Source organism: Rhincodon typus, chromosome 21, assembly GCF_021869965.1.
Source record: "Rhincodon typus isolate 14 chromosome 21, sRhiTyp1.1, whole genome shotgun sequence".
In the NCBI taxonomy this organism is placed as follows: domain Eukaryota; kingdom Metazoa; phylum Chordata; class Chondrichthyes; order Orectolobiformes; family Rhincodontidae; genus Rhincodon; species Rhincodon typus.
The window spans coordinates 1592445-1610443 of NC_063352.1; the positions used below are offsets into that span (position 1 = coordinate 1592445).

At 40.1% G+C, this 17999-nt stretch overlaps 1 protein-coding gene across 1 annotated transcript in view; it reads left to right on the top strand.

Moving 5' to 3' along the window:
* smg1 (SMG1 nonsense mediated mRNA decay associated PI3K related kinase) overlaps positions 1–17999 on the top strand; it is a 170708-nt gene that overhangs the window by 43248 nt on the left and 109461 nt on the right. The window contains exons 3-12 of the mRNA XM_048609660.1: positions 6332–6484; positions 9833–9969; positions 10176–10234; positions 11440–11653; positions 12001–12126; positions 12212–12284; positions 12966–13063; positions 15482–15655; positions 15926–16150; positions 16790–16891. Coding sequence (XP_048465617.1) covers positions 6332–6484; positions 9833–9969; positions 10176–10234; positions 11440–11653; positions 12001–12126; positions 12212–12284; positions 12966–13063; positions 15482–15655; positions 15926–16150; positions 16790–16891 — 1361 coding nt within the window. The remainder of the gene's footprint in view (positions 1–6331; positions 6485–9832; positions 9970–10175; positions 10235–11439; positions 11654–12000; positions 12127–12211; positions 12285–12965; positions 13064–15481; positions 15656–15925; positions 16151–16789; positions 16892–17999) is intronic.

The following is a 17999-nucleotide window of genomic DNA, read 5'->3' on the forward strand; positions in this document are numbered from 1 at the left end:
GCCTCCAGTCTGAAAAACAACCCTGTACCACCGCTGTCTGTCTTATACCTTTGAGCCAGTTCTGTATCCAAGTGGCTAGTTCTCCCTGTATTCCATGTGATCTAACCTTGCAAGCCAGTCTACCATGAGGAATCTTGTCGAATGCTTTACTGAAATCCCTATGGATCATGTCCACTGCTCTGTCATTAATCCTCTTCGCTGCTTCTTCAAAAAACTCAGTCAAGTTAGTGAGACGCAATTTTCCATGCGCAGTCATGTTGACTATCCCTAATCAGTCCTTGCCTATCCAAATACATGTAAATCCTGTCCCTCAGGATTCCTTCCAGTAACTTGCCCACCACTGATGTCAGGCTCACCGGTTTTACGTTCCCTGGCTTTTCCTTACCGCACTTCTTAAAAAGTGGCACAATGTTCGCCAACCTCCAGTCTTCTGGCACCTCACCTGTGGCTTTCGATGATACAAGTATCTCAGCAAGAGGCTCAGCAATCACTTCCCGAGCTTCCCACAGTGTTCTAGGGTATACCCGATCAGGTCCTGGGGATTTTAAGATGTCCAGCACCACCACCCTTTAGTATGGACACTTTTCAAGATGTCGCTATTTATTTCCCCGCGTTCTTTGTTCTATGACCTTCTTAACAGTAAACACAAATGCAAAATACTCATTTAATATCTCCCTCTTCTCTTGCTGTTCCAAATGTAGGTGGCCTTGCTGATCTTTAAGGGGTCCTGTTCTCTCCCTAGTTACCGTTTTGTGCTTAATGTCTTTGTCTAATCCCTTTAGGTTCTCCTTAACCCTATTTGCCAAAGCTATTCCATGTCCTCTTTTTGCCCTTTTGATTTCCCTCTTGTGTATAATCCTAATGTCTTATAGTCTTCTAGGGATTCATTGGATTCCTGCTGTCTGTACCTGACATATGCTTCCTTCTTTTTCTTGACCAAAACCTCAATTTCTCTAGTCATCCAGCGTTCCCTATAGCTACCAGCCTTGCCCTTCACCCCAACAGGCACATATTGTCTGTCGGATTCTCGTTATCTCACTTTTGAATGCTTCCCAATTTCCAGCCGTCCCCTTACCTGTGAACGTCCACCCCCAGTCAACTTTTGAAAGTTCTTGCCTAATACCGTCAAAATTGGCTTTCCTCCAATTTAGAACTTTAACCTTTAGATGAGATCTAATCTTTTCCATCACTATTTTAAAGGTAATAGAATTATGGTCACGGGCCCCAAAGTGCTCCCCCACTGACACCTCAGTCACCTGCCTGCCTTATTTCCTTTTTGCACCTTTTCTAGTAGGTACATCACATATTGAATCGGCAAATCATCTTGTGCATGCTGAACAAATTCCTCTCAATCCAAGCCCTTAACACGATGGCAGTCCCAGTCTGTGTTTGGAACATTAAAATCCCCTACCAAAACCACCCTATTAGTCTCACTGAGACCTTCTTACAAATTTGTTTCTCAATTTCCCACTGACTTGGGGTCTATATGCAATCCCACGAAGGTGATCATCCCTTTCTGATTTCTCAGTTCCACCCAAATAACTCCCCTGGGTGTATTCCCAGGAATATCCTCCCTAAGTACAGTAGTGTCATTCTTGATCAAAAACATCACTTCCCTCTCCTCTCTTGCTCCCCTTTTTATACTTAATAATAGCATCTATACCCTGGAACATTAAGCTGCCAGTCCTGTCCATCCGAGCCGCGTCTGTAATGACAATATCCCAGTCCCTTGTTCCCAGCCATGCCCTGAGTTACATAAGGACATAAGAACTAGGAGCAGGAGTAGGCCGTCCGGCCCTTCGAGCCTGCTCCGCCATTCAGTAAGATCATGGCTGATCTTTACTGAAGTAGCGTCAACTACTTCACTGGGCAAGGAATTCCATAGATTAACAACCCTCTGGGTGAAGAAGTTCCTTCTTAATTCAGTCCTAAATTTGCTCCCTCTAATCTTGAGGCTATGCCCTCTTGTCCTAGCTTCACCTGCCAGTGGAGACATCCTCTCTACATCTATCTTATCTATTCCCTTCATAATTTTGTTTCTATAAGATCCCCCCTCAATCTTCTGAATTCCAATGAATATAATCCCAATCTACTCAGTCTCTCCTCATAAGCCAACCCCCTCAACTCCGGAATCAACCTAGTGAACCTCCTTTGCACCCCCTCCAGTGCCAGTACATCCTTTCTCAAGTAAGGAGACCAAAACTGCACACAGTACTCCAGGTGTGGCCTCACCAGCACCTTTTACAGCTGCAACATAACCTCTCTGCTTTTAATCTCAATCCCTTTAGCAATGAAGGACAAAATTCCATTTGCCTTCCTAATTACTTGTTGTACCTGCAGACCCACCTTCTGTGATTCATGCACAAGGACACCCAGGGCCCTCTGCATAGCAGCATGCTGCAACATTTTACCATTCAAGTAACAATCCTTTTTACTATTACTCCTACCAAAGTGTACGACTTCACATTTATTTACATTGTATTCCATGTGCCAGACCTTTGCCCACTCACTCAATGTATCTATGTTCCTCTGCAAAGTTTCACAGTCCTCTGCACACTTTGCTCTGCCACTCATCTTAGTGTCATCTGCAAACTTTGACACCCTACACGTGGTCCCCAACTCCAAATCATCTATATAAATTGTAAATAATTGCGGTCCCAACATCGATCCCTGAGGCACACCACTAGTCACTGACTGCCAGCCAGAATAGCACTCATTTATCCCCACTCTTTGCTTCCTGTTAGTCAACCAATCCTCTATCCATGATAATACTTTACCCTTAATGCCATGCATCCTTATCTTATGCAGTAGCCTCTTGTGCGGCACCTTGTTGAAGGCCTTTTGGAAATCTAGGTACACCACATCCACAGGGTCCCCATTGTCCACCTTGCTCGTAATGTCTTCATAGAATTCCAAAAGATTTGTCAAGCATGACCTGCCCTTCATGAACCCATGCTGCATCTGCCCAACGGGACAATTTCTATCAAGATGCCTTGCTATTTCTTCCTTGATAATAGACTCGAGCATCTTCCTCACTACAGAGGTTAAGCTAACCGGTCTATAATTCCCCATCTTTTGTCTACTTCCCTCTTTAAACAGTGGCGTCTCATTTGCTGTTTTCCAATCTGCTGGGACTGCCCCAGAGTCCAGCGAATTTTGGAAAATTACCGCTCATGCACCTGCTATTTCTCCTGCCATCTCTTTTAGTACCCTGGGATGCATTCCATCAGGGCCAGGAGACTTATCAATCCTTAGCTCCATTAGCTTGCCCAACACTACCTCTTCCGTAATAATGATTGTTTCCAGGTCCTCACCTACCTTTGTCTCTTTGTCAATTACTGGCATGTTATTAGTGTCCTCCACTGTGAAGACCGATACAAAATACCTGTTCAATGCCTCGGCCATTTCATCATATCCCATAACTAAATTCCCCTTCTCATCCTCTAAAGGGCCGATGTTTACTTTAGCCACTCTTTTTTTCGTTTTATATATTTATAGAAACTTTTGCTATCTGTCTTTATATTCTGTGCTAGTTTTTTCTCGTGTTCTATCTTTTCTTTATAGCTGTTCTTGTGGCTTTCTGTTGACCTTTAAAGTTTTCCCAATCTTCTAGTTTCATGCTGTTTTTGCCCACTTTGTATGCCTTCTCTATCAATTTGATAGCCTCCCTTATTTCTTTAGACACCCATGGCAGATTACCCCTTTTCTTACAGTCCTTCCTTTTCACTGGAATATACTTTTGCTGAGCACTTTGAAAAATTGCTTTGAAAGTCCTCCACTGCTCATCAACTGTCCCACCATAAAATCTTTGTTTCCAGTCTACTTTAGCCAAGTCCTCCCTCATTCTATTGTAGTTCCTCTTGTTCAAGCACAGGACCCTGGTATTGGATTTTATCTTCACACTCTCCATCTGTATTCTAAATTCAACCATACTGTGATCACTCCTTCCAAGAGGATCCCTAACTATGCGGTCATTAATTATTCCTGTCTCATTACACAGGACCAGATCTAGGATAGCTTGCTCCCTCATCGGTTCCATTATATACTGTTCAAGAAAACTATCACGGATACACTCAACAAACTCCTCAAGGCTACCCTGACCGAGCTGGTTCGACCAATCTACATGTAGATTAAAATCCCCCATGATAATTGCCGTACCATTTTTACAGGCATTAGTTATTTCTTTGTTTATTGTCCGCCCCAATGTATGTTATTATTTGGTGGCCTATAGACTACGCCTATCAGTGACTTTTTCCTCTTAGAATTTCTCATTTCCATCCAATTTTCCTCTTAGAATTTGTAATTTCCACCTAGTGATGTCTGTTTTGATTGGATCTATCAGAGTTGATCTTTAATGGAATTCTGTTTTGCATATGTTGTTTGGGAGCCAGTCTGATGGACTTCATTGAATGATGACGTCAGTAATTGGTCCAGTAGTCATTAGCTTCTGTGATTCTGTACATGGACAGTGACTTAATCGATCGGTTTGCACTGTTTGGAATGTGTTGTCATGGCTTTTCGTACTTGAACATACTGTTCTGGCAGGGGATTGTGATGAGCCTGCGTCCTTCACATTTCTTTAGGAAAAGAATGCCATTGGAATTGAGATTTCCAATTTCTGTTTTGCCAGTCATTCCATTCCACAGGTTGGAATCTCTTCCAACTCTGTCATTGAACTAACTATCCAAGAAGAATAAGCCTCCTTTCCTTTGGAATACTACAGAAAACTTTGTCAAGCTTGATGTGAGAACCTTCCTTGATTTCATCAGTAGTTTTTCGAGGCAAAGAGTTTGAGTCAGTTTGAGACAGTTATAAAGCACTTGCTGCTTCCATGAAGTAACTCTTGAAGCTAGTTGACAAGCTCTTTGATAACAAGTTCAACTCCTTGAACTCTGTATTCTCCTGATTTTCCCCCTGCTGTCTCCAGCTTGCTGGGATTCTGTCGCTGTCATAACACTGGAGTTGTCTGGCAATAAACAGTGCGAGGCTCCATGCGCTCACTTGCAGTTGTATTGTTGAGGCTTGTGACTTTCCAGGTTCCACCCCCCTCTACTAGTGTCTCATGTGCTTCTATTGCAGAAGACGAACCTTTCGCAAATGGCTTTGCAGTTGGGAGAGGTAAGGGAGACTATTTATAGGGCAGTAATACGTACCAAGAACTGCATACGCTGGAAATCTGAAACAAACACAAATTGTTAGAGAAACTCAGCAGGTCTGGCAACATTTGTCGAGAGAAAGCAGTCGGTGTTTTGGATCCGGTGGCCCTTAATTTTGGCCTCATCTTCGATAGGGGGTGAGCAGAGTGTATCCAAAATAGAACTGCTCAGTTGCAGTTATAGCTGTTGCCTACAAGTGGTAGAATATCTTGTAACTTCCACCTTACCTGATCTAGACAATCCAATCTTCTGTTGCCATTTGTTGGCTGCTGAATGGCAAGGAGGATGTTGTGTTGGTATCATGTCTTTCCAGTTTACTTTCTTCCTCTTTCAATAACTCGGGATTATTGATTTGAATCTGTTTTCAGGTTTACTTCTCAATTTTCAAGTTTTGGTTTTTAGACTCGTGCTTCAAAATGTAAAGCTTGACTTGTGTTTCTCTACCTCAACTAGTTAACTTCTAGCTGTGAAAATAAATCTCATTTATGGAAAGACCACTCTACTCTGGTAAACTGCAAAACTGTAGATACATTTGTCAACTCAATCTCCGTATTGTCAGCAATACTATCTTCACACAGAGAGTGGTGGGCGTGTGGAATGCGCTGCCGGCAGTGGTAGTGGAGTCAGATACTTTTAGAGACTTTTAAACGACTCTTGGATAGGCACATGGAGGATAGTAAAGTGTAGGGTATGCAGGGTAGATTGATCTTAGGATACTAGGTCGGCACAATATCGTGGGCTGAAGGGCCTGTACTGTGCTGTCCTGTTCTATGTTCTATGTTAAGTGTGTCACTTAATGGTGCAGTTTCATTTCTGGATGTCGTCTCACATTTAGTGATGGACAGAAGTGATTAGCAGTTGGATTGAATGGAAATGTATAAAGACCTGGCGTTTGTGATGTGATACGATGACACCACTGTCAGCATTCTCCATCATTACTCAGTCTGAAAGTGTGGAAATTCAGAAATTGCACTTTTTATTCCACCCTCCTCCAGCAGTTGCAGAATCCCTAAGCACGCAACAAATTGGAACAAACTTCCCTTTAAGTGAGAACCTTCATGATCGTCATACTAGGTGATTTAGAATTTAGCTTAATTGGTACTTTTCATAAAGGTTACTAGGTAAGCTTACCAAAATTGAGTTTTAATTGAAATTCAATTTTTTTTTTTAAACAGGCAGATACGATGTCAATGGAGGACTTGGTGAAAATGCTTATGGTCGGAAGTCGCTGGGGCAAGAGCTGAGGGTTAACAATGTGACCACGGATGTAAGCAGCATTCAGCATGGGAGTCGTGCTTTAGCCACAAAGGAGATGAGGAAATCACAGGGTAAGAATTATTACTCTGTTACCTAGATACCCCAAAGCTCTCACTGCTATACTTTTATCCTGACGAGATGAGGCACAAGAACTGCCCAGTTTTTTTAGGATTTTTGCTTTGTTGCAATACCTGGTAATACTTTGAGAGATCTTAAACACTACTGAAACAGATGTGAAGTCAAAGCTCTTCATCTTGCACTGATGTCCCTCTTTAGCAATATTAAAGTTCTGTAACGCCAAGCAATTATTTGCGAGATCTCCTTAAACATGAGTTTCTGGTATGTATGTATTCAGATTTTTGGAGCATTCACAGTAGATTGGAAGTAGGATATGTCCCTACACAGAGGGATTACATGCAGTTTAGTTTAGCTGAGTAAAAGATAACTGATTATTGTAGCATTTTTTTTGTAGCATTGATTGTCTAGGTTCTTGGGGAGAAGAAGCAGTGTCTCTGTCAAAGTGAGAGCCAATTTATTAATAGTTTTAAGTTTTGGTGGTATAAGACTGATTTTAAAAAGAAGGAAAAAAGTAATTTCTCAATGGAAAATAACGGCTCTGTCTTTACCTTCTCTATATGAACATGTGTGCTCTTTAATTGGCACCCACAGCACTGGTTCAATCTCCATGCAGCCTGAGATTACCATGAAGGTCCTACCTTCTCAACCTTGTTCCTGACCTGAGACATTGTGACCCTTGGGTTAAGCAGATGCCAGTTGTCTTGCGGGGAGGCCTATAGTCCTCTGGGACTATAACAACTTTACCTTTTGTTTTACTTGCCATAGCACAGTTTCAAGTAACATTTGTTGTGAAAGTATGGTTTTTTTTTTCCCGCTTTATTCATTCACGAGACGAGAGCATTGCTGGCTAGGCACCATTTATTGTCCACCCCTAATTGTCCAGAGTGAGTTTAGAGTCAACCACGTTGCTGTGGGTCCAGAGTCACATGTAGGTCAGACTGGGTAAGGATGGCAGTTTCCTTCCCAAAAAGGACATAGGTGAACCAGATTGGTTTTTTTCCCGACCAGTAGATGTTGTTCACCGTTGGACTCTTAATTCCAGATTTTTTTTTTGAATTCAGATTCCACCATCTGCTAGGGTGGGATTCAAACCTGGGTTCCCAGAACATTATCTGGGTCTCTGCTTTAACGGTCCAGTGATAATACCAATAAGCCGTTGCCTCCCCGTAATTAAACCCATAAAAAGCATTTTGGGGCTTTATGAAAAGAGAACATGGGTGAAGATTTGTACTTTAATTGGGTGTACACAAAATTCAAAGATGTTACCAGCAATCTTTCATAGAAGCTGCACAAGTGTGTAGCTGCTGGGAGGGTCCACGCATGCTGATTCTTGTGTAGGTGTATTGACTCCTGCTTCTGGACATGGCTGCCGCATGTGAACCTCCAGAGGTTAGGGGAGCGTACATTAGTAGAGTTAAGAGGAATAAGATAAGGCTGTCTACTAAATTCTCTCCTGAATCTCTGATCTGCTCTTCAAGTTATGCACCCTGATTGACTCGCTCTGCCAAGCACTGGCCTCACCCCACATCAAAAGCATTCACGATCTAATCTATTAGTTCCTTCAGTTTGAAAAACCTCAATTCAATCAATCTTGTATAGAATGCACGTCTAGTATATGTAGTGTCTCATCATTTGATAATCACATTGGAATACAGGGATTTGGCCCTTTGACCCCTGTTCTGCCCTTCAGCAATAATATGGCTGGTCTGGTTGTGGCTTCAACTCCACTTTCTTGTCTGACCCTCATAACTCTGTTTACCTTTATCAATCAAAACTGTTTAACATAGCCTTGAATCTGTTCCATGACCCAGCCTCCACTGCTTTGAGGAAGAGAATTGTTGACTAACCTCTAATCTTTCTCTGAAAGAAAATATCATCATTGTCATCTTCGTCCTAAATGGGAGCCCCCTTATTTTTAAGCTGTACCCCTCTGGATTCCCCCAAAATGTGAAGCATCCTACCAGCATCTGGCTTTCAAGTCTCCCTCTGTTTTGATTCAATAAGATTATCACATTCTTCAATACTCCTGATGAGCACAAGACTTCGACTCCAACCTGCTCAACATTTCCTCCAAAAGACAACCACTTTAGTCCGGGAACCGGCGAGTGAACACAATCACTGCTTGTAAACAGTTAAACACTCACTGAATTGACAGGCATACCCTTTTGTAGTGTAGGGCACTTGTGGTGCATTGGCAGTGTACCTGCCTCTGGGCCAAAAGGTCTGTGTTCAATACCCACCTGCCCCAGATATATGTTGTAATGTTTCTGAAGAGATTGGTTTAAAAATATCTACCCCTTTGTAGTCTGATGAGAAGTGGGAAAGAGGGGAGCCATTTTACCCTTGCTTGCCTGGCTGTAACAGGAAGCTATTACAATCTGGTTTTGGGACAGTGATTATTTGGATTAATGTAAATTTATCAAGGGAAGTCAGTGTGACTTTTTGTAACAGATAAATCATGTCTGATCAACCTTTTTTTTTGAAGAGGTAACTAATGTGGTAGAAAAGCATGTATGTGTACCACTATTAATCAGTTGTCAAGTTTCCAAATAAATAAATAAATGTTATAATACATTGGGTGCAGTCCAGTGCCTTGGATGTGTCTCAGGATATTGTGGTACAGTGATACTGTCCCTACCTTCAAACCAGGAGGTCCAGGTTGAAGATGTACCTGTTCCAGAAGTGTGCAATGACGTGTCTAACCAGGTTGATTAGAAAATATCCATCGCCTGTTTTGGAATAGTGGGAATCTGGGAACTGTAAAGAGATTTACAGCCCCTAAATAGAAAATGCAAACTTAGTAGATAATTTAGGTGCAGAAATAATTTAAAAGACTAATAGAATGTTGGGCATTATCTTGAAGACTAGAATACAAAGCAGAAGTTACTTCTCAGTTACATGAAGCTGCAGTTAGATCCCATTAGGAGCACTGCACTCAGAATTCCCTTGTTAATTGAAGATTGAGGCGATTTAATTAAAATGATCAGAGGAGTGGATAAGTGAAATAGAAACTGTTTCCTCTGGGGACTGCAGAATAGGTGGGATTACCTTGGAATTAGTTTGTCTGTTGAAGGGTGATATGAGAGAGTGCTTTTTTGCATAAATGTTGCTGACATCTGGAATAAACTTTGCTGAAAGAAAAGGTCACTTAAGTTCCGAAATTAAGATTGTTGGATTTTTGTTGGCCAGAGGTTATTGAAGGTTATGGAATCAAGGTGGGTAGATGGCGTTAAGATTCAGATCAACTATGATCAGACTGAAGAGGTTGAATGGGGCCTACTCCTTTTTCCATGTTATTCACTGAGTTTATAGTTAACTTTGTCAAACTGTTTAATTTATAGAACGATCTTTATCTTATTCTGATGAGTCTCGACTGTCCAATCTTCTGCGGAGGATTTCCCGTGAAGATGACAGGGAGCGTCGGCTGGCTACAATAAAGCAATTGAAAGAGTTTATTCAGCAGCCAGAAAACAAAGTGGTGAGTGTTTTATTTAAGAAAAGTGAGAAGATGGAAATACACATCTTAGCATCCTAAGGGACAGGTAAACATTGAGCCTACATGCTAAATGCTAGCAGCTCTCTACTTTGCTACTTTCTAAGATATAAACATATGGAAATTGGCTAGAGTCATGTTTCTAATTTAAATTTTATTTGTTGTATAATTGCAATTTTATCTTCTTGCAGGTTCTAATTAAGCAACTAGATAATGCCCTGACTGCAATACAAGATGTGCTTAACGAGAGGTAGGTGTCAAACCATGTCAGTTTTGGCAAAGTTTGTAACCCTTTTAAGGAACTTTATCCTTTCTAAAAAAGATGAACTTCATCCTCTGGACATAAATTCTTGGGTAATTTTTTAGTGAGAACTATTTGTATATGCATCCCTTGGGTATTTCTGGAGCTCGGTTTGTTTTCTGGATGGAAGACCATAAATCCAAATGTGTATTTAAATCTTCCACATTTACATAATGTGAAGGTTATTGATTGCACTTAAAAATCTTTACACATTATTTCCAGTCATTTTAGTTTTACCACTTCTATTTGGTACATCTTGGAGATTGAAATTTTTATATATTTTTCTTTTACAAAGAATATTTCGATCAGACATTTGACCACCTAATTCCATCTGAAATTGGGACCTTGGGTTTGCATGTCCTTTGGTGTGTTAGCTTAAAGCTCCAAGATACTACTCTGGCGCCTTTTAAATTTGTGGAATATCGCAAGTGTTATAAGATTGTAGTCTGTTATGTAAATAAATCAGGTTGCTAAGCCAATGATCTCAATCCTAATCTTTGAGGGGTGGACTCTTTTTCGTTTATTGTTCTGGGGTCTGTATAAGGCAGCGTTTCCAAAGTATGCTCCCACTGTGACCTCATTTTGAGGTTTGAAAGCTGTCCCAATCCCCTGGGAAGTGATTGGGGAAATAAGGAGAAGACCTTTCACAGCAGCGGAGGGTTCGTGTTGGTTGTTGCATTGGAGCCAGTACCATCAAAATTTCAGTTTGTGGTGTCATTTGAAGTCCCAACCCCCACTCAGTGAAGTCTTGGTATTGAGCATTGGGTAAAATTTCCTTATGCAGTGACTTATCCTTACTCAAGACAATGGATTCTATTAAGTCATGAAGTGCTTTAGGTTCAAATTAAACTCTGGTTGCAATTACATTTTTGTGACTTCAGAAGTACTAAGGATGCTTAAGGAAAGTGGCTGTTGAGTAACTAGCTTCTACCATTGCAAAAGCATTGCAAATCCCACTTCTGATGACAAATTGGATTTTTATTCTAGTTTGTGACTTGCTTCATTTGTTTAAATAACAAAACAAATTATGAATTTTTGGGAACAGCAGTAATTCATTGTAAACTCCGAACTCATTTATTTTAAATTTGTCTATATATGGCCTAGGTATATACATGCAGTACAAGATATTAACATTGATAACTTCTTATCAACAGTAGTAAACTACTTCATGAACTACGACAAGAAGGAGCTTGCTGCCTTGGCTTGTTGTGTGTATCTCTGAGTTACGAGGCTGAGAAAATCTTTAAATGGATTTTTAGTAAGTTTAACTCTTCCACCAAAGATGAGGTAAAACTTCTGTACTTGTGTGCCACCTACAAAGCATTGGAAACTGCAGGAGAAAAGAAGGCATTTTCATCTGTAATGCAGGTTAGTCCCTAATTTTATGATTTTTTTCAAACTGAAATCAGGAATATTTTGTATTAAGTTCACTTTTGATACAAGGACCTCTTTTTTTGTGTGGGTACATATTAATGCATTTAGATAAGCTGGAGAGTAGCTTTAAGAGTGATAAAAGGTATTTTTGGAGCTCTGTTGCATTATCTGAAATCATCAAACTTCCCAAAATATTTTGAGTATAATCATTGTAGAGAACTTCCTGTTTAAACTTTTTAAAACTTCCAAAAGTGTGAAAAATTGTAGTAAGCCATCATTGAACACAGGTTAAACACTTTGTTTAGTTGGAACTAATTTAGCTCTCTCTTTTTGTCCCCTAGTTGGTGATGGTTAGCCTGCAGACTGTTTTGGAAAATGTGGACACTCCAGAGCTACTGTGCCAATGTGTGAAGTGCATTTTATTGGTGGCTCGTTGTTATCCCCATATATTTAGTACCAACTTTAGGGTAAGATAATGAGGGAAAGATTGCATCATATACTGTTTTAAGATTTTTCACAGCAAGCTGATATCTGATGCTTTTTATTCCAAAGGACACTGTAGATATACTTGTTGGATGGCATATTGATCACACTCAGAAACAATCGCTTACGCAACAAGTGTCAGGTAAGGTTGTTGTTTACTCCAGTATGTTCTTGGTCGTTTAAACTTCTGCTAATTCTAAATGTTAGCTATTTGAGCAAAATAGTTCAGTTCAGCTGAAAATGGCAGGTTTCAAAATGGTCTTGACAGCAAAATGAATATCAGTAAAGTGAAATTAAAAAACAATTGGAACCAAGCACCACATAACCATTTTCACTTAAATTGTGCATTTGAACCACTTCATTCTAAGAATGATTAGTCTTAATATGGCAATCTTCTGTGTTTTCTGTTTCTAAACTGTTAGTCACCTGCCCTATTATCTCCCTCTGTTGATCAGTGTCAAATTTTCTTAACACTGCTGTAAAATGCCTTTCCTATGTTGAAGGTGCTAATACATGTTGCTACTGTTGATATTAAGTAAAGAGAATTAAACTGCTTTGATAATGTGTATTACCTGAGCAGACTTTCATGCCAAGAATTTTAACAAAGCATTCGATGTTTTTAAAACCATATTATGCTGCATACGTAATATAGTGCAACTTTCTAATGCCGTAGTGATGTTCTTGCTCAACTTAATTGCTAGCTAGTCTCTTACTAGCTTGATTTAATAATTGTCACTTTGTCACAAGTTCTTCCATGAAATTTTTAATTTGGTTTGCACAAGAACCCTTAAACTAAAAAATAATGGAATTTGTTCATGCAAAGGTTGGCTGCAGTGTTTGGAACAGTTCTGGGTTGCAGATCTCGGATTTTCCACAACCCTTCTGGGGCAGTTTTTGGAAGACATGGAGGCTTATGCTGAGGTATGGTACAGAACTGAGTAGGTTGCGTGAAACTGCTTCCCATTTGCTTGTTATACCTGCTAACTTTTTTAAACCAAAATCAACGTCCAGAAACATCAATGAAACAAATAACGACGGATACTGGAGATCAGAAACAAAAACAAAGTGCTGAAGAAACTCGGCAGGTCTGGCAGCATCTGTGAAGAGAGGTTAATGCTTCAGGTCCAGTGACCCTTCTTCAGAACAGCAAAGGGTTGCTGGAGTCAAAACACTAACTCTGGTTTTTCTTTCCACAGATGCTGCCAAGCTTGCTAAGTTTCTCCAGCACTTTGATTTTGGCCCCAAAAATTGTTTGTTGTAAACTGATCATTTTTTTTTTTGATAATTTGAAACGGCTTATTATTTAGATCTATATACATCACAGCATTCACTGGAAGCTACCTTTCTTTTTCGAACTATAAATTTAAAATTATTCATTGAAAGTGGATCCTAATTTGAAATGCTTGAAGGCCTTTCCTTATGGACAAGATATTTTTCCAGAAAGTTCTGTCGATTTTGCGGGACTGTTATGCTGTGGTGGCTTGAGAATGCTATTTCAGGAATGCATTAGAGAGTAGAGTTCAATAAAAGAAAGAAAGGCAGACTTGTATTTGTATAGCACTTTTCTCGACCACTAAATGTCTCAATGGTGCTTTACAACCAATTTAGGACTCTTATTTTGAAGTGTAGTTACTGTTGCGCCTTAAGCTACGTGGCAGCTAACTTGCACTCAGCAAACTCCCACAAACAGCAATACGTGAATGACCAGATCACTCGCTCTTTGTGATGGTGATTTGAGATATAAATATTAGCCTGAAGACAATGAGAATTCACCTGCTATTTGGTCAATGATGACGGTCCACCATTATTGCCTGTCTGCCAGAATGAACTAACAATTATTTTTCTTTATTACTGTGTTATGGGGCCAACTAATGGGAATACTGGCTAAGTCGGATACAAGGTGAAACCTGCCTTGATAGATCAAATGTTGTATTTCAATGTAGTTGTCATTTATTAAAACATAAGCGCAGAATTAGTTTTGACAATGGGTCAGAAGTTTATTGTATAGAAGGAAAAAAAACCTTCCTAAATATAGAACACTGGTTGGAAAATTTTAAAGTGCATGCTAAGTAACATTCTGTCTTCAATGTGATACCTTTGCAGTTTCCTATCTAGAGAAAATATCCCTCCATCTCAAACTTTGTAGCTGGTTTTGTCCAATTCTTTTGTCTGAATTGTGAAGCTGTCTTACATGAATATTCACAAAACTGAAAGCTTAGATTTGCTTTTTCTTTTAATAATGTTATGATTTCTAACAATGCACTGTGTTCTGGAGAGCTACTGTACAGTGGTAGTGTCCCTACTCTGAGCCAGCATGCCTGAGTCAAGTCCCACCTGATCCAGAAGTATGTCATATCGTTTCTGAACAGGTTGATTAGGAAATATCTACACTCCTGGTCTGGAAGTTGTACTAACTAACTTTCCAATAAATTTATTTGTTCCATGGATTGTTTTATACTCCTTTCTAGGACAGAAATTGTATTATGCTTGTGATCCCAGTCAGTTTTCAGCCAAACTGCTCGAAAAAGATCGATCTGAGTTTCTTTCCTAAGCTAAAATCAGCTCTTGATTGTCCTGAACCAAAAGCGATATTTACACCCCCACCTTAAACCTAGTACAGCACTAACAATCTTTCATAAACATCCCACGTCTCCATATTCTCCGAAAAATACTGGATTAGATCAATATTTTAGAAGGACTGAATCTATTACTTTTTAAAAACCTTGTACAAAAGTACCCAATATCCACATACCACTGTTTTGAAATTTAAATTCTAAAGACTGATTCACAGTTGCCATTTTCAAAACACACGCTGACAGTTGGTGCTTTCAAGCAATTTCAATGAGCTGTTTACTCCAAGCTAAACTGTGATTACCCTGGTGATGAGTCTAACATTCTTGGATGTTGAGTGGTGATGCCAAATGAAATTGACCGATTTTATATATAGCTGATCCACCTCAGTAGTACCTAAATATAAACAGTACCAAGCTTGGATTGTCACCACCTGGAGCTCCCTTCCTGACAGCACTGTGTGTGTACCTACCCCTCCTGGGCAGCAATGGTTCAAGAAGGCAGATCAGCACCACTTTCTCAAAGGCATTTGGGGATGAGCAGCAACAAGTCCCACATCCCTTTTAAAAAGGTAATAACTGACATGTGATGAATTTCCTAGTGAAATTTGGTATGTGGTAAACATTTGTCTAGGGGCAGCGGAGGTCAATAACTAATTTGTCACAAATTCCTGCTGACTGTGCTGTGATTGGGTAAATGTCTGTCGAAGACCCATTTCTATACAGCTCCTGCATGGTGAATAAATTGACTGATTATTTGCATTTACAGGATCTTAGTCATGTGGCCTCTGGGGAGGCAGTTGATGAGGACATTCCACCTCCTTCAGTCTCGTTACCGAAGTTAGCAGCACTGCTGAGGGTTTTCAGCACTGTCGTGAGAAGCATTGGAGAACGTTTCAGTCCAATCAGAGGCCCTCCAATCACTGAGGCTTACGTGACAGATGTAAGAAAATGTATTGAGATCATTTTTCTAACATATCCTCTTGCTTAATCCCATCTTGAATAGCTGTAATTTCTCTGTTAAACTTCTGTTTCCTTGGGACTAAATTTCGAAGTATAAAAAAGAAGCTTCTCATTGAATCAGTAATGAGGTATTTTATCAGATCTGAAATCTATATTGTCTCTCTTTATCCATCTCCCTATCAAAGTTCAGAGATCTGCACTACTGCATTATGTTTTGAGGATACTTTCTAAAATGTTTCTTTCATTCTAGGTCCTTCTGAGAGTTGTGAACTGCGTAACCACGGCAAAACAAGTTTTCTTTTCTGAGGCAGTATTGACCGCTGCAAATGAATGTGTGTGTGTTCTGTTGGGTAGCATGGATTCTGATATAGCCAAACATTGTGAGATTACCATTACTTATGGATTGGATCAGCTGGACAGTTGTCAGATGTTTGGTGCTGAGTACATCATCTCTGTCTTAAACCTGTTGACACTGGTGAGCCTCCTTAAATAATTGAGGATTTATGTTTTTATACCTCTTATGTGATTAGCTATAGTTCAAGAAATCCTTCTGGAGCATTATATTTGGATCTTGCAGCCAGCAAAACAGCTTGCATTGAAATAAGGATGTTTTGTAATTTCAGGGCAGAATGGTGGCTCAGTGATTAGCACTGCTGCCTCACAGCACATGGGACTCATTCGGGTTCGATTCGAGCACTTAGAAAATGGAGCTACTGCTGTAGGAAAGCTCTGAGGAGCCAAAGTCTCAACAACTGGGTCCCAAAAAGTAGAGAATAGGCCACATAATCTGATTATAGTGATGTTTGATGCAGCATAGATTTTGGCAGGCTGTTGGTAGGTGACCTTTACTTTTCAAATGAAAACATCTACAGAATTGTTTGCCACCTCCAAGATGGTAGGTAGGGCCTGAGTTTAATATCTCATCTCAAAGACCTAGATTTAGTTCCAACAATCTAAATTGCAGCGCATATTTTGAGCTTAAATTTGTGGCATGGAACTTGAATCCACTGTCTTCTGATTCAGACACTAGATTATTGCAACTGACACTTGTAATAAATAACGTCATTATACTGTGTAATGTCAACATTCAAAGAAAAATAATTTTGTTTTCCAGATTGTGGAACAAATAAATACAAAATTGCCAGCATCGTTTGTTGAAAGACTCTTTTCACCACACTCTAAGTTACTTCAGCTTCGTTTTCACAGGGAGAAAGAGGTACGGTGGAGGACAGATAAGTTGAATATGCTCTTTAATAGTACATAATGATCCTAATAAAAACAGAAATTACTGAAAAAACTCTAGGTCTGGTAGCATCTGTAGAGAGAAATCGCTTCACATTCCTCAGAACTGATGGTAGCTGCACTTCACTCAATCTAGTCTACTGCATTCACTGCCCACAATGAGGTCTCCTCTACATTGGGGAAATGAAGCATAGACTGGGCGGCTGTTTCACAGAACACCTACGTCTGTCCGCAAAGAGACCTGAGCTTGCCCTTGCCTGCCACTTAAACACACCACCCTGTTCCCTGGCCAACATTTCTGTCTCAGACTTGCTGCAGTGCTTCAGCGCAAGCTGGAAGAGCAGCTCAATTTCTGCTTGGCACCTCTATAGCCTTTTGGACTCCGTTCAATAATTTTAGGGCTTGAGGCACCTTCCCCATGTTTTAGCCCACCCCCACAAACAAGGCCTTGCTATCCCATAGTCTGCTGTTACACAGAACCCATTTACTATTCATTCTCCTAGGTTGACTGTGATCCATTCCTTTGTCTGTTAAACTGTTTTTCTTTCACTTTGGTCTCTATCTCCACCTGTTGTTTACTTTTCGCTCTTACCCTCGCCCTCACCCCCGCCCCCTCCCCAATCTGCATATCAGTTCTGAAGAAGACGCGAAACATTAACACTGATTTCATTCCACCGATGCTGCCAGACCTGAGTTTTCCAGCAATTTATTTTTGGTTCTGATTTCCAGCATCTGCAGTTCTTTTGGATTTTTTATAAAGATCCTACCCTGGTTTATATGAGCATTTCATATAGTATGTTGATTCGTTGAATGTGTGAAAATATAGCTAGTTATTAGATCTGTTTAATCTTAAAATTTCTACTTTGCATGTAATTTTGAAGTTTTCAGGAAAAGACAACTTCAAAATTACATGCAAAGTGGCAATAAGTCTTTAAAAGGACCAGGACCTACTGAGTCAAGAGATAGTAGGAACTGCTGATGCTGGAGAATCTGAGATAACAAGGTGTAGAGCTGGATGAACACAGCAGGCCAAGCAGCATCAGAGGAGCAGGAAAGCTCACGTTTCGGGTCTGGACCCTTCT